Here is a 26,401-nt window from a genome sequence, read left to right as displayed (position 1 = left end):
GGGTTATTAAATGGACTTTGGCACATACTTTATCTGAACACTAGGAATTTGAAATGACATTTGAAACAGTGGGGTCTGTTCTCTAGCTAATGTAATAATGCAAAGGGAATAAAAAACAAAGCTAAGTATACATTTCCACATTTCTGGAGACAGAAAAAATAGTTAAGATTTTAAAATATCCTGGCTGCTGAAATGGTTCATGTAGTTTGTGGAGTAGTTAAATGCTTATGTTTCCATAAAAACCATGTAATTCAGAAATGAAACTGTAATTGATGACCTAAAAAAATCTGTATTCAGTGAATTGCGATATTCACTTACTGCTTGTCCTTGTAGGGATTTTTAGAGATTTCCACACAATTACTGTCTTCTATACCATGGTTTGGGGGAAAAAAAAAGAAATATATATAATATACCTCACTTGGACTTCCCTGGTGGCTCAGATGGTAAAGTGTCTGCCTACAATGCAGGAGACCCGGATTTGATCCCTGGGTTGGGAAGATCCCCTGGAGAAGGAAATGGCAACCCACTCCAGTACTCTTGCCTGAAGAATCCCATGGATGGAGGAGCCTAATAGGCTACAGTCCATGGGGTCGCAAAGAGTCGGGCACAACTGAGCAACTTCACTTTCACTTTTTCATCTATAACTATCAAATTATAATTTGCAATAGACACAAATATGACTGTCATTCAGGAATGAATGTGAATCAGAAATTTATTTATGGAATTATTGGAGAACCAGCCCAGTATTGATGATCTAAGATCATTAGTAGAAATGCATACTTACAGGCATCTAAAAGAAATGTTTAAATGAGATTCATAGTTAGGTATAAAAATGGTCAGTGCCTCAGAGAATAAGAAACCATAACTTTTAGGGTTATCCATTGGGATAAATATCAACTGGTTAGCATGAAATTTCATAGTGTGTGGTTCTGATCAAATAGAAAATACTCAAGTTAAAAATAGATACATTCTTCTAGACCTGTACTATCCATATGAGTCACTGGCTTCCTACTTTTTTTTCAAGTTTGAATTAATTAAAATGAAATACAATAAAGATTCAATTTACAGTCACACCAGCCACAAATTAAGTGCTCACTCGACACAGTTGACTAGTCATTATTTTATTGGACAGCATAGATATAGACTATTTCCATCATAAAACAAATTACTCTCCTAGAGAAACAGCCCTCTTCTAGAGAATTAACTGATCTTTGAGCAATCTTACTTTACAGTGTCTACATATGCCATCAGAAGAACATATCACCCCTCCTTTTGTGTTATTTCCAGTTAAGAGGATCTGAAAATAAGAGTTTACCTTAATTCACAAAAAATATTTATTCCTCTTACTACTAAAACATTTAGCTGTGTCATTGAACCAGTTATGCCCATTGAGTTAGATGAACTATTTGAACAAATGCAAAAATCAGATGAAATATTTTATTGTAAATACCTATTTTTTAGGATTTAAAAACTCTTTGCCCTTTTGTCTAGGTCATCCTCAAGTGCTTAGGTAGCAGGAAGAAAAGTATCAAGAGAGAGTCATTATTTTGCAGAATAAGCACTTATTTTGGCATATAAATTATCTTTGCAGGGACTTTTTTATTGTAAAGTCACTTGTACTTTTAAAGTATCTTCTGTGATGGTTTGGACAGACTTATGTACTCTTAGAGGGGCTTCCCTTGTGGCTCAGATGTTAAAGCATCTGCCTGCAATGTGGGAGACCTGGGTTCAATCCCTGGGTTGGGAAGATCCCATAGAGAAGGAAATGGCAATCCACTCCAGTCTTCTTGCCTGGAGAATCCCATGGATGGAGGAGCCTGGTGGGCTACAGTCCACGGGGTCTCAAAGAGTCGGACATGACTGAGTGACTTCACTTCACTTCTTCACTTCATGTACTCTTAGGTTTATGATACTAGATTTGCACATGCGATTCAATGATTGTGTGTTTGTGTGTGTGTTTCAGATGTGCAACAAATGGCAATTGACTGGCTAACGAGGAATCTCTATTTTGTGGACCATGTCAGTGACCGGATCTTTGTGTGTGATTACAACGGGTCTGTTTGTGTCACCCTGATTGACTTGGAACTTCACAATCCGAAGGCAATAGCAGTGGATCCAATAGCAGGGTAAGAAATTCTTCTTTATAGTGTTTGATCTGAAATAATTTCCCTGAAAAAAAATAGTCTGAGAAGAGTTGTGGAATATAAGACAACAGGCTCAAAAGTGTTTTTAATGTTGATTTGAACAGTTACATTACAGGAAGGAAAAAAGAAGTTGTAATCTACTGTGAAGAAGCTGAGTCATACCATTTCCTTAACACATCATTGTTGCAAGGCTTGCCTAAGACACAGTCAACCCACTACTCTCCTAATGATCACTTTGATGTCACCAGAGAAGAGCCTCAGCATTGTTTTAGGTTAAACACAAGAGACCTAAGTTACTTAGTAGTGGACCTTGTAGTTACCAAACTTCAAAAATTCTACCTTAAAAATGGGCTGTTAAAAAATTTAGGTCCAACACAACATTTAGGATTTATTAAAGGAACACTGTACATGTTTGAGGATATTAGTAAGACATGAAGTTTGTCTTTGTTACTTGAAACGATTTTCTTCCTCCAACTATTGATGTGTAAACATTGTCGTATTATGGAGTAACTGAATTAATCATCAGCTTTGCAAGCTGCTTTATTGGTTAAAAAGAGGCCTTATTTTATCTGAACTTCTTTTAGCTAATAAACTAATTCCTCTTTTTTTAATATTTCATAATTTATCAAATTATAGGTAAATATGTTTAAATTCCCAATAACTTATTTCATGTAATTAGGAACTTAATACAGGAATTATACTTTAATTTTATAAACACTATGATATTAATTAAAGTTCTATAAAATCAATAGTTTTACCAGTAACTATTGGGAAAGGATATTCTCAAAATAGTGGCATAGTGTACAACTTTAGTTGGAGGAGCTGGTGGGTGCTTTTTTCAGATATAAGTTGTAACAAAGATTTAAAAGCAAAAATTTTATCCTTGTTATAGCTTTAATCGTCCCCTGGCAGTTCAGGCTGAAATGTCTGATGGAACATAGCCTAAGCTGCCATAAGCCTCCATTCAATAAATGCGAAAATATTTACTGAAGAAACAGCTGTCATCCATATGTGGACTTTTGTCACTCTTTACTTAAAGTCTGATTGAATATTAAGATGCATCATCACAATGGTTCTGATTCTGACAAGAACAGCTTGCACGTAAGAGCTTTGCTAGGAAGCCTGTGTAATATAATTCTTGAATGTAGCTCTATTTGTATTTGCAGCAGATGGTTACTTGACTCGAATCTGACTGCAGCAATGCTTCGAAAGACATTAGTAAGAGAAGTTGTACTTAAACTGATTTGTTTGGGTGTTGAATAAGGGTAGTAAGGAAGAATTGGAAATATACAAATGTGCTAACAACATTCTTCTGGCATTCTGTTTAGAAATATATTTGCGTGCATGTTTTTCCTGGGTGTGCTAAATGAATTCAGAAGTAACCTTTATACAGTCTTGTCTGTCGAAAGTGTTAAGAGATGAAGCTGTTGTGTTTCTCCCCTTTCTACCACTCTTATTATTCCCCATTCTTAAAAACAAAAGATTCAGAGACTCTTTTCAAATAGAACTGCCATTCTGAAATATAATGTTTGTGACACCACCATTTCCCCTTCTGAACAGCAACATATTTTATCTTCTCAAGCTTCCTATTTCTCCCTGTCATTACATGAAAGAACCATATTTTGTCATTTTTGTGAAAGGACTTAGGAGTAGAAAGCCTCCACATTGCTGTGTTTATTCTCTGCTGGATTCCTCTGGGCCTAGTAACTGTTTAAATGTATTTTGTCACGTATCATTTATCACAAAAGGCTCTTTGGAATTTTTTGTTTGTTTGTTGGAGTTTGCTATGTGTCTCAATTGCTGTTTTTTCAGTCATGGATTTTAGAAATCAAGGAAGGAAAAGCTCTTCATGTTTATAAATATAATCCTGTTTATAATAGAACAGTTTTTAAAATATTCTGATATTTTTCTCTTAATATCAGAAATTTGGCTAGGGTTAATGTGCTACTGTCTAGGGAAACAACAGCAAGTTTTTCTTTTTTCTCTTTTTTCTTCTATTTTTGGGCATCTCAAGGGTAATTTGAATAGGTGAGGTTAGAATGACTCTGCATGATCTACTTAAGGGGACAAGCACCATCAGTGAAATTTCTCCTGCCTTTTGTAATTGTTATAACTTCAGTTCAGAAAATATCAGAATGTCTTAAAAGTCTGACCCAACTATTAAGTGCCTGACCTTGATAGGTATAGAAAAGGATGGAGATCTTCTTTACCTCTCACAGGCTACATTGAAAAATATACTTTTTACTGGACTGTGCTTTTGATGTTACTTTTCTCAACCTCCTATTCCCTTTTCATATAAAAATTATTACAATATTGTCATTCTAAAATTTCTAATTTTTAAAAAAAATTTCTCCATGGGTTGAATATAGATTAGTAATTTTCTCCAGAAAATCAACATGACTTGGACGAGGCTCCAATCTAAATTTTCCAGAAAAAGATTGTTTATAAACCTTGTTTTCATTCTTGCAGTATTGACATTGACTCATTAATTCAGGCTATTTTTCTGGAGATATTTCTTGAGATTTTCTTATAAATTTCAAATTTTAGCAGTGTTCTTTTCCCATGGTTTCTTGAAGAAATTTCTAAAACTATTTCTAATCCTGTCATAACCGTTTGAAGGTAGCACAGAGATCATAGTCCAACCAGTATCAAAAATAGTTTTTCTGGTAGTAGTTATTAGACCTTGGCTTGTTTAATGATTAAGAGTTTAATCTAAAGTCACTCTCCCTGGGATCAAATCCTAGTTATACCAGTTACTAGATGTTGGATGTCTCTTTTTATCTTTATTTTCCTATCTTAAAAATATGAATAATGATAATCCACTAAAGGGCTCTTGTGAGGATTAAATAATGTCAAACATATAAAGGGCTTACATACTTTCTAAGTATATGAAGTTCTTTTTTTCATGTTACTTCAAAAATAACTACTAATCTTTCCAATGCTTACAATACTGTTGTGAATAGAGTAACCAGACCAATATTTCGCTTCATTAAAGATGATCTTTTTGTTTACATTCCAATTCTCTTTCTACTAAAATGCTTTAAAATGGCTTACTTCATATAGACTGTCTATTATATAGCCAAGTACTAAGTAAAAGGAGGGGAAATGAGAATAAAGCAGTATGGCCTGGAAATAAAATGAAATGTATATGTGATGGAGGACAAAATTATAGAATAACTATGGGTTTAAGGAAGAAAGTAGCAGAGGAAACACTATTTTAATAATTGATCTTGTGGAGGTTATGTTTGAATTACCTTCGAGGTATTTAGAATATAAAACTAGAGAATAAACCACCTTCATAGTTACCTTTGTCAGTTGATCTGTATTTTAATATCAAATTGTTTTAATAATAAACTATTTAGTTCTTCAGTCTGATGAAGGTTGTAACTGAGGACAGGAGAGAAACTAGTTTACAATTTTGGTTCTAAGGTTTGTTTCCAAGATTCCTATTAAACCAAAATCATCACACTACACTATACAAAAATACATTTTACCATGAGTATAAAATTGTTACAATAATTTTGCAAATCAGATCAGATAAGATCAGATCAGTCGCTCAGTCATGTCCAACTCTTTGCGACCCCATGAATTGCAGCACGCCAGGCCTCCCTGTCCATCACCAACTCCCAGAGTTCACTGAGACTCACGTCCATCGAGTCAGTGATGCCAACCAGCCATCTCATCCTCTGTCGTCCCCTTCTCCTCTTGCCCCCAATCCCTCCCAGCATCAGAGTTTTTTCCAATGAGTCAACTCTTTGCATGAGGTGGCCAAAGTACTGGAGTTTCAGCTTTAGCATCATTCCTTCCAAAGAAATCCCAGGGCTGATCTCCTTCAGAATGGACTGGTTGGATCTCCTTGCAGTCCAAGGGACACTCAAGAGTCTTCTCCAACACCACAGTTCAAAAGCATCAGTTCTTCGGCACTCAGCCTTCTTCACAGTCCAACTCTCACATCCATACATGACCACAGGAAAAACCATAGCCTTGACTAGACGAACCTTTTTTGGCAAAGTAATGTCTCTGCTTTTGAATATGCTATCTAGGTTAGTCATAACTTTCCTTCCAAGGAGTAAGCGTCTTTTAATTTCATGGCTGCAGTCACCATCTGCAGTGATTTTGGAGCCCCCCAAAATAAAGTCTGACGCTGTTTCCACTGTTTCCCCATCTATTTCCCATGAAGTGGTGGGACTGGATGACATGATCTTCGTTTTCTGAATGTTGAACTTTAAGCCAACGTTTTCACTCTCCACTTTCACTTTCATCAAGAGGCTTTTTAGTTCCTCTTCACTTTCCGCCATAAGGGTGGTGTCATCTGCATATCTGAGGTTATTGATATTTCTCCCGGACATCTTGATTCCAGCTTGTGTTTCTTCCAGCCCAGGGTTTCTCATGATGTACTCTGCATATAAGTTAAATAAACAGGGTAACAATATACAGCCTTGACAAACTCATTTTCCTATTTGGAACCAGTCTGTTGTCCCATGTCCAGTTCTAACTGTTGCTTCCTGACCTGCATACAAATTTCTCAAGAGGCAGGTCAGGTAGTCTGGTATTCCCATCTCTTTCAGAATTTTCCACAGTTTATTGTGATCCACACAGCCAACGGCTTTGGCATAGTCAATAAAGCAGAAATAGATGCTTTTCTGGAACTCTCTTGCTTTTTCCATGATCCAGCAGATGTTTGCAATTTGATCTCTGGTTCCTCTGCCTTTTCTAAAACCAGCTTGAACATCTGGAAGTTCACGGTTCACATATTGCTGAAGCCTGGCTTGGAGAATTTTGAGCATTACTTTACTAGCGTGTGAGATGAGTGCAATTGTGCAGGAGTTTGAGCATTCTTTGGCATTGCCTTTCTTTGGGATTGGAATGAAAAGTGACCTTTTCCAGTCCTGTGGCCACTGCTGAGTTTTCCAAATTTGCTGGCATATTGAGTGCAGCACTTTCACAGCATCATCTTTCAGGATTTGGAATAGCTCAACTGGAATTCCATCACCTCCACTAGCTTTGTTCGTAGTGATGCTTTCTAAGGCCCACTTGACCTCACATTCCAGGATGTCTGGCTATAGGTGAGTGATCACACCATCGTGATTATCTGGGTCATGAAGACCTTTTTTTGTATAGTTCTTCTGTGTATTCTTGCCATCTCTTCTTAATATTTTCTGCTTATGTTAGGTCCATACCATTTCTGTCCTTTATCGAGCCCATCTTTGCATGAAATGTTCCTTTGATATCTCTGATTTTCTGAAGAGATCCCTAGTCTTTCCCATTCTGTTGTTTTCCTCTATTTCTTTGCATTGATCACTGAAGAAGGCTTTCTTATCTCTTCTTGCTATTCTTTGGAACTCTGCATTCAGATGTTTATATCTCTCCTTTTCTCCTTTTGTTTTTGCTTTTCTTCTTTTCACAGCTATTTGTAAGGCCTCCCCAGACAGCCATTTTGCTTTTTTGCACTTCTTTTCCATGGGGATGGTCTTGATCCCTGTCTCCTGTACAATGTCACGAACCTCAGTCCATAGTTCATCATGCACTCTATCTATCAGATCTAGGCCCTTAAATCTATTTCTCACTTCCACTGTATAATCATACGGGATTTGATTTAGGTCATACCTGAGTGGTCTAGTGGTTTTCCCTACTTTCTTCAATTTAAGTCTGAATTTGGCAATAAGGAGTTCATGGTCTGAGCCACAGTCAGCTCCTGGTCTTGTTTTGGCTGACTGTATAGAGCTTCTCCATTTTTGGCTGCAAAGAATATAATCAATCTGATTTCGGTGTTGACCATCTGGTGATGTCCATGTATAGAGTCTTCTCCTGTGTTGTTGGAAGAGGGTGTTTGTTATGACCAGTGCACTTTCTTGGCAAAACTCTATTAGTCTTTGCCCTGCTTCATTCCGTATTCCAGGGCCAAATTTGCCTGTTATTCCAGGTGTTTCTTGACGTCCTACTTTTGCATTCCAGTCCCCTATAATGAAAAGGACATCTTTTTTGGGTGTTCTAAAAGGTCTTGTAGGTCTTCATAAGAGGGGATCAATTGATGCTAAGCATGGTAAATATTAGAAAAACAGTAAAATTACTAAGATATAATTTAGGGATGGAGTTGGACTTGAAAATTCAGGGGAAATATTTGGGGGGCTTGAGGTATTGTGTATGTGCATTTCATCCTCCTTTGCCCAGTCATGTCCAACTCTTTTGCAGCCTCATGGACTGTAGCTCTCCAGGCTCCTTTGTCCATGGAATTTTGCAAGAACACTAGAGTGGGTTGTGTTGCCATTTCCTCCTCTAGGAGATCTCCCTAACCCGGGGATTGAACTTGCATCTCTTGTGTCTCCTGCATCTCCTGCATTGGCAGGCATATTCTAGCTAGAACTCATATTCAATAGAGTTATGTGAGATGGCCAATTAGAGAGAGAGGGGAAATCTCCTATATCATGTGAAATGGTGGAAATTGACTACATTACCAATACTATGTGTATCTTTTTTCTATGTTGGATAGACTTTTGACTTGTAAAGAAGGAATGGTAGAATGATCTGTAGGTTTTATTTGTGATCCATGACCCCATGTCAGTATTGAGGGGAAAAAATGTGTTGTCTTTGTTCTCTATTAAAGTAGTTTATCTGCCAGGATCCAGAAGAGGACTGAAGCTTAACTCTCAGAAGCTGAATTCACATAAGAGTAACTGGCAGTATTTAATAGTTGATAATACCTTTCCCAACACCAACCTGGATCCCTGCTGTTGGTGAAACTAGTCATGGCTGAGAAAAATAAAAATAGAATCAAAGTTAAAGCTAACAGGGACCAAGACTGACTAATGAAAGGTACTTCCTCAGTACCTTCTTTGGTATTCCTCTTCGTTAGAAGAAAACTCAGAAAAACATGGAGGCATTTTAATAGCTCCAATAGTCATTCTCCTGAATTTATGTATTGATCTGCTGTAATTTCTCTTTGGATATCTTAAACATTATTTTATTTTTATATGTTGAGGAATAAAATGAAATGCTGAAAGTGTATTTTGGTTTGTTAATTTAATTTTGAAACAGTCTTGGTCTTGAAAATGATAGTAGTCTTCAGTTGGGTTGACCTCTGAATTCATCTGTATGTGGGAAAATGCTAAGGAAGTTGTCTACTTCTCTTTATACTCAATGGGTGATTGAGCACTGTACACAATGCAGTGCAGTGAAAACCTCCTTAGTCTTATAAATTTGTATTAATTATTTCAAAAGTTTTACCAATGCATTTTCTTACCTATTTCAATGAAATTCAAGTGGATATCTATATAGCACTAGCTGTATTTCTTTTTATCTATCTATAAGCTGCCGGAATCCAGCTCTAGCAGCCAGGGAATCAGCCTGAAGGGGTGAGGGGTGTCAGCGGACAATGATGTAGCCTCTGACTTATAATACAGAACTACATCGGCGGACAATGATGTAGTCTCTGACTCAGAGTATGGAACTACATGTTTATTTCAAGCTTCAGTTTCTCTTTTATACTTTGACAAAAGCATTAGGTCATAGGTTTGACGTTTTTTAGTTTCCCCCACCCAGATTTACTGTACTTAACTTGTGATTACATTGTAACTCATGCTACATTCTTCAGTTTATTTCTTATCTTTCTAAATCCTGTTTGCCCCTAGCATCTTAAGATCAGTATCTCCTAAAAAGGCTTCTAGCTATTCTTAATTATTCCTAAACCCTAAACTCAGCAATCTTCTTTTGCCATAAATATTTCCCTCACAAACAGGTCTCAGATAACAATCCTTCCCATGGCCTCAAGTTGCAGCCAGTTGCTCATCCTGGGACATTCTTTGTAAAGATCCTTGAACGAATGTCAATGGTTATCTTATAGATTATTTTCTGGGCACAACTGTAGAAAGCTTTGTGCTTTCTCATGCTTCTCTCAAGCACCTTAACATTCTTTCCAGCCAACTCAACCGAAGAAAGGAAAGAACAAGTCAGAATCACAAGGCCTAACTCCTTCATCCTGGGGCCATGCCTGCGAGATGAGGAGAGGAGGTTGGGGCCATGCCTCCATTTTGTCAGTAATGCCTAACGTGGCTACAGACAATAAACCATCTAAATATGCTATCTATCTATCTATCTATCTATATATATATGCATATTTCCCATTTAACACTACTACAAACTTCTCTGGGTGAGTCTAACAATCTTAGATTTAGGTTCATAGATAATTATATAAGAAAATGGCATCTGCCTATCTTAGGCCAACTTACCAAAAGTCTTAGGAGAGTTATTGCCTACCACTTTTCAATCAAGAGGTGCAGATGCAAATAGGCAAGACAACATGGGTGTACAGGTATGTGTTTCATGGTCTGAACTATTTTAACTGAAATTAGTGATTCAGAGCCACACTCAGGTGTTTAAATCCATATGCATTCTCTTAACTATGACTCAAATTCTTTTATTCTCATTAGTTAATTTTGTCTAGGTTCAACTTCTTTCAAAATTCCTCTATAGACCTTTCTTCAAGTGTAGGTTTATGTATGGCATCACCTTGAATTACTGACTCCTTCAGTTACAAATGATTATTCTATTATACCGTAATTAGCCTCGGAATATGGAAGAGCAACTTGGAGTGGGCTTATTTTATTCAGTGCAACCTTTACTGGAAACTTAACACACATTGCTTTAACCTCACTGTGTTCTTGACTCGTATAATTCACAATGTCAAAGTAATGCAAAAGCATTCTGCATCTCTATTTTCTTTGCTGTTCTCGATCTCATTTTTTTTTAACTCTCTAAGTTTTCTGTGTTTGTTAATCTTATGTCTAAATTATTGAGTTCAAAAGCTTGTTTTAATTATACATAATATCTTCCCAATCTTCTACCCATTCCCTGTTAGGGAGGTTTCTTTGAATTCTCATTGAATAATGATGTCCACTCAACTAGAGGAAGTAACGGAAAAGCTGTGTACAGCCTAAATTATGAAGGGATTTATCATTTCATTGAAAACCTGGATTTAGGACAGCCCTTGGTTGATTTATTGACTCAACAGTATTATTAACCACCTGGGTTCCTCCTACCTCTTTACTGTGTGATGTTATCATTAGTGTGTGCTTTTCAAGCTAATTGCCCTGTGGTTACAAGACAGCTACTGAAGTTTCAGGGATCCTAACTAGAAACATGGTAGTCAGTTAAAAAACAAAAAACAAAAACCAGCACTACTTCTTCCTTGGGTGTAGAAGAGCTCCCAAAGCAGATATTCCCTCATGTCTTCTTGGTCAGAACTGGGTACATGCCAACTTAAAAGAGACAGTCATAGACAACTTTTTTTTTCCCCCATTGGCGTATGAAAGACAGAAGGATATGGGAGAGAATTTGGGACCACAATAACACAGAAGAAAGAAAAATGGATTATGCACCTACATCATCTTCCACAGACATTGTAGTGTAATAATCCTTTCTCATGTACAGCCCTTTATCTTTTCTTTATATTTCTCAGGCACTGAGGGGCCTCTTTCCACTTAGCTAACCCTGTGGAATATGTACAAATATTATTTTCCAACCCTTCATTCCATCTTCTCTGAGAGTTTCTTTGTTTGCTTTTAGCCCAGAATGTTAAAACTAATTCTGAGGAGTATTTCTCTTGTCACTATTTTAAAAGAGAGATAAGAGAGATCAGTGGCTCAGTCGTGTCTGACTCTTTGCAACCCCATGAATCGCAGCACGCCAGGCCTCCCTGTCCATCACCAACTCCCGGAGTTCACCCAGACTCACGTCCATCGAGTCAGTGATGCCATCCAGTCATCTCATCCTCTGTCGTCCCCTTCTCCTCTTGCCCCCAATCCCTCCCAGCATCAGAGTCTTTTCCAATGAGTCAACTCTTCGCATGAGGTGGCCAAAGTACTGGAGTTTCAGCTTTAGCATCAGTCCTTCCAAAGAAATCCCAGGGCTGATCTCCTTCAGAATGGACTGGTTGGATCTGCTTGCAGTCCAAGGGACTCTCAAGAGTCTTCTCCAACACCACAGTTCAAAAGCATCAATTCTTCAGCACTCAGCCTTCTTCACAGTCCAACTCTCACATCTATACATGACCACTGGAAAAACCATAGCCTTGACTAGACGGACTTTGTTGGCAAAGTAATCTAGGTTGGTCATAACTTTCCTTACAAGGAGTAAGCGTCTTTTAATTTCATGGCTGCAGTCACCATCTGCAGTGATTTGGGAGCCCAGAAAAATAAAGTCTGACACTGTTTCCACTGTTTCCCCATCTATTTCCCATGAAGTGGTGGGACTGGATGCCATGATCTTCGTTTTCTGAATGTTGAGCTTTAAGCCAACTTTTTCACTCTCCACTTTCACCTTCATCAAGAGGCTTTTTAGTTCTCTTCACTTTCTGCCATAAGGGTGGTGTCATCTGCATATCTGAGGTTATTGATATTTCTCCTGACAATCTTGATTCCAGCTTGTTTTTCTCCCAGTCCAGCATTTCTCATGATGTACTCTGTATACAAGTTAAATAAACAGGGTGACAATATAAGCCTTGACAAATTCCTATTTTAAAGCAAATGACAATTATTTTTGTTTTTTTGTTTTCTGTAACTTTTTCTACAACACTGATAAGGAACTGGGTTGGAGGTACTCTGTATGGCATTCCACTATCTCTTTAAAAATATAGTGTGAGAGGCTGGGATGGAAGCTTTTATTGTACCAGATTTTCCAACACTCTTGGAAACTATGTGACTATTTCTAAGCCACTGGGGTAATATTAAGTAAATTATTGTTTCACTTATGAAATGATTCTATGGTGGCATGAAAACTTTCTTACTCTCTGCCAAAGAATAGTTTATATATTTGGAGAATTTGTGCTGTTATTTAAAAACAATTTTATATTTTTAAGAAGTTAAAATTTATTTCTAATTGTTTCCTATGCAGAGTTCTATGAAAACATGAGGTAGTAATAAGGCAGTTTACTGCTTTTGAAACTATATGGACAGCTTTCATGTGGCACTCAGGTGTGATCAGACATCAAAGATATGATATAGTCTGTTCTCTTATGGAGCTTGGAGTATAATATAATTATGCATCAAATATCAAATATTATAGTCAGAAGATATGGTTACTAAAGCTTACCCACCAAAATTATAGATAAGAAATACTAAGCTGTAATTTATTTGACATTTCTGAGATAAATAATGGATAAGGCATAAATGTTACTTAAAAAAATAAAAATAAGAGAAACTTGGTTTGTAAACACTGAAGGAAAGGACAAGATTTAAAAACAATAGAATAAGTACTTAGCACCACTCCCCTTAAACATATAACATAAATTCTGAATTTTACCATGTACATTATAATCATATATAACCAAAACACACATGCACAAACAAGAAGTAAAAACAATGTTCAGCTTTTATGCTAGATACAGTTTGTTCTGCTTGACTGCTGAGGCTTGCAGGATATTGAACCAAAATTGATAATTTTCCTTGAGCCAGATTCTCAGTGGTTTGATTTGGGAGAAATTAACCTGACTTTTAGGGGCATAGTGGATGTTTTTCAATGGCAAGTGATTTTTCACTCAACATTTTTTTTTAAATTATGTAAAAGGAAAAGCAAATATTGAGAGCCTTTGGTATTCTTTCAGTTTTAGCTAAAAAATTGTCTATGTTAGTATTTGTAAAAATTGTACTTAGGCAGGGGTCTTCATACTTCCTGTTAACAAACTCCAGTATAAAAGAAGTCATCAAAAGAACATGAAAATGGCATAAAAATTGACACATAGACCAGTGCAAGAGAATTGAGAGCACAGAAATAAACCCAAGCATATATGGTCAAGTAATATTTTTGATAAGGGAGCCAAGAATACTTAATGGAAAGAGACTCTCCAATAAATAGTGCTAGAATAATTGGATATTCACATCTAAAATAATGAAGCTGGACCCATATCTTATATAATTTACACAAATGAATTCAAAATGAATTAAAGATTTAAATGTAAGACCTGAAATCATGAAATAACCTAAAATAAAGCTTCTTGGCATGGGTCTAGTCAATCAATTTTGAATATGATACCTAAGCACAAGTAACAAAATTAAAAATAAAATAAGTGAGTGGGAATACATCAAACTTAAAAGTTTCTAAATAGCAAAAAAAAAAAAAAAAAAAAAAAAAATCAGCAAAGGGAAAGACAATCTCATTGTTGTTCAGTCACAAAGTCATACCCAGCTCTTTGTGATGGCATGGACTACAGTAGGCTAGGCTTCCCTGTCCTTCAGTATCTCCTAGAGTTTTCTCAAACTCATATCCATTGAGTCAACTAATTGGTCAATCAGCCACTGGTTGATTCCATCCAACCATCTCATTCTCTGTTGCTCACTTCTCCTGCCCTTAGTCTTTCCCAGCATCAGGGTCTTTTACAATGAGTCAGCTCTTCTCATCAGGTGGCAAAAGCATTGGAGCTTCAGCATCAGTTCTTTCAATAAATATTCAGAATTAATTTCCTTTAATATTGACTGATTTGATCTCCTTGCTGTCCAAGGGATTCTCAAGAGTCTTCTGTAGAACCACAATTCTAAAGCATCAGTTCTTCAGCAATCAGTCTTATTTATGGGCCAACTCTCACATCTGTGCATGACTACTGGAAAATGATAGTTTTGACTATACAGACCTTTGTTGACAAAGTGATGTCTCTAGTTTTTAATACATTGTCTATCTACAGAATGAGAAAAAAAAATGCAAACAATATATCTGATAAGTGGCTAGTATCCAAAAATGTATGAGTTATTTCCTCATACAACTCAATAGCATAAAAAACAACCCAATTAAAAAATGGGTAAAGGACATAAATAGATGTATGAAAGACCAACAGATATATTAAAAGGTGTTCAACATCCGTAGTCTTTGCTACTGCTAAGTCACTTCAGTCGTGTCCGACTCTGTGCGAGCCCATAGACGGCAGCCCACCAGGCTCCCCTGTCCCTGGGATTCTCCGGGCAAGAACACTGGAGTGGGTTGCCATTTCCTTCTCCAATGTAGGAACGTGAAAAGTGAAAGTGAAGTCGCTCAGTCGCGTCCGACTTGTAGCGACCCCATGGACTGCAGCCCACCAGGCTCATCCATCCATGGGATTTTCCAGGCAAGAGTACTGGAGTGGGGTGCCATTGCCTTCTCCATAGTAGTCTTTAGAGAAATGCAAATTAAATGACAACTTAGACAGTGATACATGTCATTTTTTTCTCAATAAAACTGTAAAAAGTAAAATGAAAAATTATGATTAAATGCACAATTAACTGCAGATAAAAATGTGCCCTGGTGACATCTTAAAATAAATTAATGCTTTTTGAGAAAAACAGAACAATTTCTGTAATTCTTCTTGTTCATAATTATTGAGTATAGTTATGGAACATCATAAAAATGCTTAAAAAATCCCTATATTTACTTCCTAAATCTTTTTAATGTGGCATAGAATGAGACTAAATACTGAAAGAAAATATCCCTGTTTTCTGGAAGCCTTCAGTCTAGGTCTTAAAATAAAAGTTAGAATTGAGAATCTAATTAATTTGAAATATACCTGGGTATTTAATTTGTCTAGTGAAGTCAATCTGGGAATTGTCTAAAGTGGAACGTTGCAGTGATGCAAAAGCCTCCAAATTGATACAGCCTCTGATTAATTTTTTATGAAAGTAAAATGCCCCACTTTATTTTTTAATTTTTATTGCATTATTAATTTAATTTGATAAGTATATTTCAAATGTATATAAATAATTTAATTTGTTTATTAAAATGATTGCTTAGGACAAGTATAATTCATATTGGTTACACATAAATTTTGAATTAATATAAATAGAATAATCTAACAAGGACTATATTTACTAAGGTAATGTAGTTTTATCAACTCTTAGATTGCAACATAATACAATTATATTTCTCCCTTACATGTGAATTTGATGAAGGTGTTGGTACACAGCTTAATTCATGTAGTTTGTCTGGTATCAAAGTTCCTTCTAATTTATGGCCATGGAATCTCATAGAATCTTGGAATATTCTCTTAACTAGCTGAAGGGGAAAATATTGACGATACATAGACAGAGTAGGTACAAGGGGATCAGGGAAATGTAGCCCCTGGCTAGGGAGTTCCTTGTTCATAACAACACAAGAGAATGTAAATGGGAGCATCCATTTCCAAAGAATAGTTTGCCATCTCAGCCAATGTCTTGTCTTCTGGCTACCAAATATCCATATGCATCCTTTTTCCCTTACATCGAATCCAATACAGTTAAGACCAAGTAGAGGATCTCTAGGAGATGTGCAGTCCTCTCTACTGTGTCCTTTTATTGCTCCTTATTGTGAAGTGAACTGTGAACCAAAAACAAAATATATAAATGAATGGACCAGTGATAAAATAACAGAAAAGCCCCACTTAAAAAATGGAAGACTGGATGCACATACTAGTCACTGGGACAGAGCAATAATGAAATCAGCCAGGCAAGTAAAGTGAAGACTTCCTCCTCTGACTTTTTGGAAGTCACTTGTCTAGACAGCTTGTTTCCCTGAAACATTGCCCCTCGTCCACTGTCCTCCGTTACCTATGCTTCCACTGGGAGGTTCTTTCTCATCTGTTGTGCTCAGTGCTACATCAAAGTTGGCAGTGAGGAATCTGCTTTCCCTGGGGGCTTTATGTATTTCACAGTTGTTCCTTTCAAATTCTTTAAAGATTTAAAAAGACAAAAGATTTTGTAAGCTAGGCACATGGCTTTTTGCAGTTACAAATTCCCTTGAAAATTAGTAGACTTATTTCTTTGTTTCCTATTACTTGGACATACCAATAACTACACTCAGTTATGGTTTAGAAATAATTATCAAATTATTTCTTTCCACCTCACTTTCTTGGTTTTCTCTTTCAGCATAATAGAGATCACTTTGAGGCCTGAAAACAGTAATTCAGTGTGAAGCAAATACCTTTTGTCCGAAGGATAAACTCTTCTATTTGAGAAAGCGTAATTGGCTTTTGTTGCTCAAAGCTATTTTCAATATTTTTTTCTTACTATTCAGGTTCTAGAAGCAATGGACTTTTCTAAATCTGGGAGGTCCCAACTTTGACTTCCCTTTCAGTTTTTGTTATCAAATAGGCAATTTGAACTTTTTTTTTTTGTAATATCTTGCCAGAGTAAGCATGCAGTAACTAATACAACTACTATCATACTTTTAAATGTCTTTCTTTAAACCTATAAGGCTCAATAATCATTTGATTTTCCCTCCCAAGATGTTTTCCAAGTTATTAAAAAGGACATTTTTAATCAAGGAGTTTTAGCCTTTAGTATTTTCAGTCCTGAACAATAGTTACCCTGCTCCTGCTGCCTTACCATTAAGCCCAAGGTTATGTATTTTAGATATTTATTAAGGTACTTCTATACTTGTGCTACCAGCTTTTGAATCTGTTATGGTAATACTTGCTGCTTGTAAATTTCAGTGGGTCACACAATATAAAGGTGTTTTTTGTTTTAATGTTCAAGTTAAAGTCCAGTGCACACGTTCCTATTTATTAGATAGCTTTTCTCCAGGTGTTGATGCTAAGATGCAGAGTCCTTCTGTCTTGTGGTTTCTACATCCTTAAGGGTCTTGGAATCTTCTGACTTTTGAGGGGAGAGAAAAGACGCATCTGCTGTTTAAAAAAGAAAGTGACATCCAGTCATTTAATCACATTTGAAGGCACGAAGACTGGATAGCATGGTTTCTAGCTGAGAAGATGTCAACCACTCCAGATTTTGAAAAAGGAGAGGCATGAGTCTTTGGTTGACTGTCCAATGACTGGACTGACCGATGACTGTCTCTGCCACTGTAGTCTCTGTCTGATTCATAAATACAAATATATCTTCATATACACACACACACACACATATATATATTGATTGGCCAAATATATATGAATATATATTTGCCTTTGCTTACTAGCAAATTAAATGTAGAGCAGATTAGCATTTCAAAGCCTTTGTTTCTTACAGGTATTTTAAACTGAACGGGTTCATCGTTTTTCAAACTGTCTTTACCTTGAATGAGTCATTTTTATTAAATTCATCTTTCCTCTTAACACATTCACAAATCCAAATCATCTATTAAAAGTTTGCTTGGCAGATATATAGTCAGAGAAACATTTAGATTATAACCTAGTAAATGAGTGAAATAATAAGCATCTTTACATTGGAACAATTTCACTAAATAACTAGTGCCAGATCCATAGAATCTAAGTACACTCTTCTCTGAAAGGGGAAGAAACACCATGTGATATTATTTTCTCTCTTTTCAGACACCAGGAGGAGTTGTGCTCTTCTATTTGTGTTTCTTAAGGCACTACTACTAACCCATGGAAGGCCTTATTTTGGATTTTATTTGATACACTCTAGGTTATTACTTACCCTTTTTGCTTATTTGGTGAATGGTCTGAATAAATTTAATATTTGCAGAAATTCAATCCGAGCATGAAAGACAATATGAAGGATTGATGAGGGTAACACTAGATGTAGAACAGAAAAACAAGACAGTGGAATAGTAGAAATATAGTATGATAAGATTCAATGAATTTTAGAATACTTTTGATACTAGCAGAAATTCCAACTTCTATTGGATTAAATGATCATTTGTTTCCTCACTTAAGAAGGACAGAGGGAAATTCCATGGCTTCTCAGTGGTTAGGACTCTGGACTTTCACTGCTGAGGACCTGAATTTGACTCTTGGTTGAGAAACTAAGATCTCACAAACCACATGGCACAGCCATTAAAAAAAAAAAAAAAAGTTACATCTAGACTCAGTTGATTTGATGCCTCAGTGACATCATCAGAAAGCAACCTCTCTTCAATTGTGTCAGCCCTGCCATCCACAGTTAAACCCCATTTCCTTATCCCTCATGGTCATAAGGTTGCTGCCAGCAGCAACTAAGGAAACATTGCTTACTTATTCTCATGCAGAAAGAAACCTGGCCCCTAAATAGGGACTAAAAATCCATTACTTCTTTGTAAATGGCTACATAAGGTTGTTTCCTTATACCTGGAGCAATATCCATGTCTGGGAGAATCACATTAATTAGAATTCACCCCAAGATCTGAATATGGGTCCAATTTCCCCTGAGTCATGTGGGCTTTAGTACTGATGAGGGTATGAGGGAATGATGGCTCTCTGAACATAATCAAGTTTCCATTGGGAGAAAAATAAACGGAAAAAAACAAAACAGATAATGTCAGTGAGAATGGAACAGAGATGTATGGATTTAGTGTCATTGGAATATTTGCGGTGGAATGCAAACTACTTGAGAGCAAATTTGTATTTTTCCTGATAGATATTTTAGGTGTTTTATAAAGCTCTGTGAATACTAGATAAGGGTGGTAATGGAAGTGATAATGATGATGGATGATGATGACAAAGATGGCAATGAAAACAGCATCAGTATCACCAGTGATGGTGATACCTTACCAAGGCAGTTTTGAAACTGTGGCTACCAAGTGGATTTTGATCTTGAAGACTGCTAAATTTAAAGAGAAAGTCCTAGTTTATTCCACAGGGAAAGATACTGTTAAGATTTTTAGTGACTTCCCAGTAAATAAGAGAGACACATGATTGATAATAAGGAAATTCCTGGTTAGAAAGACTAGCTGCTGGACAGTCTGCCTTCTTTTAGATCTTCTTACTCTTCAAACTGTGTATGTTTATTTTATTCTGACAAGTAACTGAATTGAATAAATACATCCATGAGAATACATAAATTCAAGTTTCCTTAATGAAGAAAAAAAATAAGCTATGCCTGCTTTGTTTTTCATTCATTTTTCATAGTTTTTTCAGGTATTATACAGCTTAATATTGCTTTATTTGAGGAATAATTTAAATATATTTCTTAACATTAATTATATTAAGGTAATAGTGAACATCAATAGCTCATAAAACTTCTTTGTTTTGTAATCTGTAGGATTAAAGGCTAAAGTATGATTAATTATGATTAAAACCAAAATCCTATTTTCCCCCCATGAGATAAAAATATTTATTTTTGCCAGTAATAAGTCAATGTAAAGGATCATAGTCCCTGCCTTAAACACCTGTAATTAATATTAATAATATTTTCTAAAAGTTATATCTGAGCTGTGGCATTTTCTGGGAGATAGTCTTATGAAAAGTTTGAATTAGAAAGGATATTGTATATTTGTCATAATAACATTCTTTGTGTTCATATTGTAGAACCATCTGTAAACCACTGAAGACAAAGTATGGTACCGTACTCTAAGGAGCATCTTGCTCTGCCCCTTTGTCCTTCTTGAACAGATGGTGAACCCATTATAGGGAGTTAGTTCACAGTGATCTCATCTGTGCTTTTGTAAACTTCCCCATGATGGAGATGATTTTATTGAGTATGTTCTTATATATGACTTCAACAGCTGTAGAGCCTCAAGTCACTTTATCATCATTTACCAAAGTAAATACTAAACTATTTAACTCATATATGGAAAAGTAGAGTCAATGAACTAGTTTTACATTTTCTATCTTATTTTTCTTGTGCTGCATCAGAATGGGAATTTGCCATTCCAATAAGACCCATTTTGTTTGAGAGTCAGTGATAGGGAAAGAGATTAACATCCACAGCAGTGTTACTGTTTACTTTGGGCCAGGTGTTGCTCACTTCCTCTACATTCATCAACTTAAATTTGCAGTGTCCTGTGAGATACTTTGTACTACTATCTTTTGAAGATGAAGTTTGGGGAGAGGTAAATTATAGGTCCAGGGTTAAAGAACAGTAAGTACTGCAGTCAGGATTCAAACCCTAGCAATGTCACTCTGTAGCCTGTCCTTATATTCACTGCTCTATGCCAACAATGAATCAGCTTTAAACTAGTAAGTTTTATGATGAGTTGGGGGTTCATAGTATGCTAGCATTTACCCAGAAGACTGGGTACTCAGCCTTGCAGAAAATGACAATTTAGGAATATGCAATGTGGGAATTTTATATCTCCATATGTCACACCTGTAGATGTGCTTATACGTCATCTCCATCAATGAACAGAAATGACACAGAATTTGTTGCTGAAACTAGAAGAAACTACACGATATTCTGGAAAAGGGTAACAGGTTGGAACAGGGGAATAGGGAGGGATGAACACTGAATGAATATTTAGGCAATTAAATTCTTCTGTTTGATACCATAATGGTGAATACAAGTCATGCATTTGCCAAAACCGAAATAGATAATTATACAACTCAAAAAGTAAACTATGTGCTTAAGTTAATATAATGAATCAATATCCATTCATGAATGTATACATGTGTAACACACTAATACAAAATGTTACTAATAAGGAGAATTGTGAGAGGGAAGAAAGGAAGACAATATATCTACTCAGTTTGCTATAAAAAATAATGATCAAAAATGGTGTCTATTAACTTTTTTAAAGAAGGAGAAAAAGAAACTGTGTTGTAAATGATTACATGGCTATAACTGAAGATCAAGAGAAACAGATGACAAATTTCGAAATTCAGTTCAGTTCAGTTCAGTCACTCAGTCCTGTCCCACTCTTTGTGACCCCATGAATTGCAGCACGCCAGGCCTCCCTGTCCATCACCAACTCCCAGAGTTTACCCAAACTCATGTCCGCTGAGTGGGTGATGCCATCCAACCATCTCATCCTCTGTCATCTCCTTCTCCTATCGCCCTCAATCTTTCCCAGCATCAGGGTCTTTTCAAATGAGTCAATCTTCACATGAGGTGGCCAAAGTACTGGAGTTTCAGCTTTAGCATCATTCCTTCCAAAGAACACCCAGGGCTGATCTCCTTCAGAATGGACTGGTTGGATCTCCTTGCAGTCCAAGGGACTCTCAAGAGTCTTCTCCAACACCACAGTTCAAAAGCATCAATTCTTCATTGCTTAGCTTTCTTCACAGTTCAACTCACACATCCATACGTGACCACTGAAAAAACCATAGCCTTGACTAGATGGACCTTTGTTGGCAAAGTAATGTCTCTGCTTTTCAATATGCTGTCTAGGTTGGTCATAACTTTTCTTCCAAAGAGTAAGCGTCTTTTAATTTCATGGCTGCAGTCACCATCTGCAGTGATTTTGGAGCCCCCAAAAATAAAGTCTGCCACTGTTTCCACTGTTTCCCCATCTATTTCCCATGTAGTGATGGGACCAGATGCCATGATCTTCGTTTTCTGAATGTTGAGCTTTAAGCCAACTTTTTCACTCCCCTCTTTCACTTTCATCAAGAGGCTCTTTAGTTCCTCTTCACTTTCTGCCATAAGGGTGGTGTCATCTGCATATCTGAGGTTATTGATATTTCTCCCGGAAATCTTGATTCTAGCTTGTGCTTCTTCCAGCCCAGCGTTTCTCATGATGTACTCTGCATGTAAGTTAAATAAGCAGGGTGACAATATACAGTCTTGACGTACTCCTTTTCCTATTTGGAACCAGTCTGTTGTTCCATGTCCAGTTCTAACTGTTGCTTCCTGACCTGCACATAGGTTTCTCAAGAGGCAGGTCAGGTGGTCAGGTATTCCCATCTCTTTCAGAATTTTCCACAGTTTATTGTGGTCCACACAATCAAAGGCTTTGGCATAGTCAATATACTGACTAGGTTGGTCATAACTTTCCTTTGAAGGAGTAAGCACCTTTTAATTTCGGGGCTGCAATCACCATCTGCAGTGATTTGGAGCCCAAAAAAATAAAGTCAGCCACTGTTTCCCCATCAATTTGCCGTGAAGTGATGGGGCCGGATGCCATGATCTTAGTTTTCTAAATGTTGAGCTTTAAGCCAACTTTTCCACTCTCCTCTTTCACTTTCATTAAGAGGCTCTTTAGTTCTTCACTTTCTGCCTTAAGGGTGGTGTCATCTGCATATCTGAGGTTATTGATATTTCTTCCAGCAATCTTGATTCCAGCTTGTGCTTCTTCCAGACCAGGGCATGATGTACTCTGCATATAAGTTAAATCAGCATGGTGAGAATATACAGCTTTGACATACTCCTTTTCCTATTTGGAACCAGTCTGTTGTTCCATGTACAGTTCTAACTGTTGCTTCCTGACCTGCATACAGGTTTCTCAAGAGGCAGGTCAGGTGGTCTGGTATTCCCATCTCTTTCAGAATTTTCCAGTTTGTTGTGATCCACACAGTCCAAGGCTTTGGCATAGTCAACAAAGCAGAAGTATTGTTTTTCTGGAACTTTGTCCCTTTTTCTATGATCCAGTGGATGTTGGCAATTTGATCTCTGGTTCCTCTGCCTTTTTTAAAACCAGCTTGAACATCTGGAAGTTCACGGTCCATGTATTGCTGAAACCTGGCTTGGAGAATTTTGAGCATTACTTTACTAGTGTGTGAGATGAGTGCATTTGTGCAGTAGTTTGAGCATTCTTTGGCATTGCCTTTCTTTGGGATTGGAATTAAAATTGACCTTTTCTAGTCTTGTGGCCACTTCTCAGTTTTCAAAATTTGCTGACATATTGAGTGCAGCACTTTCACAGCATCATCTTTCAGGATTTGAAATAGCTCAACTGGAATTCCATCACCAGTGCTAGCTTTGTTCATAGTGATGCTTCCTAAGGCCTTGACTCACATTCCAGGATGTCTGGCTCTAAGTGAGTGATCACACCATCATAATTATCTGGGTCTTGATATCTTTTTTGTACAGTTCTTCTTGTATTCTTGCCACCTCTTCTTATATCTTCTGCTTCTGTTAGGTTCCTACCTTTTCTGTCCTTTATTGAGCCCATCTTTGCATGAAATGTTCCCTTGGTATCTATAATTTTCTTGAAGAGATCTCTAGTCTTCCCATTCTATTGTTTTCCTCTATTTCTTTGCATTGATCACTGAGGAAAGCTTTCTTATCTCTCCTTGTTATTCTCTGGAACTCTACATTCAAATGGGTATCTTTCCTTTTCTCCTTTGCTTTTCTCTTCTTTTTATAGCTATTTGTAAGCCCTCCTCAGACAGCCGTTTTGCTTTTTTGCATTTCTTTGTCTTGGGGATGGTCTTTTCTACATTAGTGTTGACATCCAGGACTTCCATGTTCTCACTCAGTTCAGTTCAGTTCAGTTCAGTCACTCAGTCATGTCCAACTCTTTGCGACCCCATGAATTGCAGCACGATAGGCCTCCCTGTCCATCTCCAACTCCTGGAGTTCACTCAAACTCATGTGCATCGAGTCAGTGATGCCATCCAGCCATCTCATCCTCTGTCGTCCCCTTCTCCTCCTGCCCCCAATCCCCCCCCCAGAATCAGAATCTTTTCCAATGATTCAACTCTTTGCATGAGGTGGCCAAAGTACGGGAGTTTCAGCTTTAGCATCATTCCTTCCAAAGAAATCCCAGGGCTGATCTCCTTCAGAATGGACTGGTTGGATCTCCTTGCAGTCCAAGGGACTCTCAAGAGTCTTCTCCAACACCACAGTTCAAAAGCATCAATTCTTCAGTGTTCAGCTTTCTTCACAGTCCAACTCTCACATCCATACATGACCACAGGAAAAACCATAGCCTTGACTAGATGGACCTTTGTTGGCAAAGTAATGTCTCTGCTTTTGAATATGCTATCTAGGTTGGTCATAATTTTTCTTCCAAGGAGTAAGTGTCTTTTAATTTCATGGCTGCAGTCACCATCTGCAGTGATTTTGGCTCACTGTGTTACAAATTCCAAAAATACCTTTCTTCTATGCTCTCTACATGCTGCTAAGCTATGAACTCTGGGAGAGCCCATGTCTCCTTCTTTCCCTAGGTATCCCTTTAAATAAAAACAGAACACTTTTAGAAAACATGATTAGGTCTTATAAAGCTACAGGAGTAAATGCAATAATGTTTGGATTGTTTCCCTACGTGTATAACTTATAGGGACAGTAAAAAGAATTTTCATCTCCATCTCTTTCTGTGATTACAGTGATGAGACATTTGAGAGGAGTACTTCCTCTGGTTTTTAAACATACAAATTGTTAGTACTGACTAAGGAAAAAGAGGTATGTAAATACTGATAGTTTTGTGGAGTCAAAAGTAGTGTACTTGCACTTTTCTTACCATTCAAGTCACATTTTGAGAAAGAAATAGCTTTAGAGGCTGAGAAGGTCAAATGAACTCATAGCTGTCTTTATTCACAGTTAAAAATCAATGTGATACTGGGTGGCAGCAAGAACAGTTAGAAAAATCAGGTGATTAGGGAAAGACAGAGAGAGAGAAAGCAGAATGAAGAGAGAGTCACATTTTAGGCATAAATAAAGACTGACTGGCTCACCCATGCTCAAGAAATGCTCTTTTAGGTGTCATTTGCTAGATTTGGTGGCTTGATTGCCCCCTAAAGGGCAGTTCCCTATACAGAAATGACTTAACATGAGTTACATGAACTTCATTTTCATATCTACCATTTCAGGATTGTTAGGTTTACTTCATCCTTGGACCTCTAAAGCAAGCAGATTTTTTAAAAAGATAGCACAATTTGGTAGATAATATTTAAACCTACACTGTGGAATAAATATTGCTATATACTATTTAATAGGAATAGGAATATGTAAACATATTCACAAATGGTATGTAGGTACCCTATAATCTTCCCTGGTGGCTCAGACGGTAAAGCGTCTGCCTACAATGTGGGAGACCCTGGTTCAATCCCTGGGTCAGGAAGATCTCCTGGAGAAGGAATTAGCCACCCGCTCCAGTATTCATGGAAAATCCCATGGATGGAGGAGTCTGGTAGGCTACTGTACATGGGGTTGCAAAGAGTCTGACATGGATGAGCAACTTCATTTTTATTTTCACCTGAGAGTCTGTGTAATTGGTAACTAAAAATCCACCATGAATATAATATTAATGACTTCTTTAGCCAGAGTAGCAACAGTTTTTCTATGTTCAAACCTTCACTCTTTTTTTTTTTTTGCCAGGCAAGGGAGAGTGGGGAATGGAGGAGGAAGGGAGTGGTATCTTATTCAATGCCAGCCTGTCCTCAAATCCTGTCTCTACTCCTACATTTGAATCTAGTTGATATTGGACTTGCTGCTTCCTGTTATCAATTTTGCTGTAATACACTAAGTGATTTTTCTCCCTTAGTACATAACAGCTGTAATTCTGTTGCTATTGCCCTTATAATTTCCATCCCTACATGCTGCTGTTACCAAGCAATGCAGAAATAATGATAGTGCAGTAATCCTCAAATACTTCAATCATTTGTACTGTCCTGGGAAACTGCAATGCTAGCCATTGGTGAAGTTTTGCGAAACTTCCAGTAATTTTAAATGGAAACACAAACACACATAAATGTCAAGATTAATCAGTAATTAGAAGCTTTTTCCTATTCTTCA

At 37.0% G+C, this 26,401-nt stretch overlaps 1 protein-coding gene across 1 annotated transcript in view; it reads left to right on the top strand.

The window, feature by feature from the left end:
• Positions 1-26,401, top strand: part of LRP1B (LDL receptor related protein 1B) — a 2,178,569-nt gene that overhangs the window by 1,045,665 nt on the left and 1,106,503 nt on the right. The window contains exon 7 of the mRNA XM_086368415.1: positions 1,964-2,126. Coding sequence (XP_086224541.1) covers positions 1,964-2,126 — 163 coding nt within the window. The remainder of the gene's footprint in view (positions 1-1,963; positions 2,127-26,401) is intronic.

Source organism: Bos grunniens, chromosome 2 (genome assembly GCF_055505025.1).
Source record: "Bos grunniens cultivar Pamir isolate PY7600 chromosome 2, Bosgru_T2T1.0, whole genome shotgun sequence".
NCBI classification, from domain to species: Eukaryota; Metazoa; Chordata; class Mammalia; order Artiodactyla; family Bovidae; genus Bos; species Bos grunniens.
This window is presented reverse-complemented; position numbering and strand designations above follow the sequence as displayed.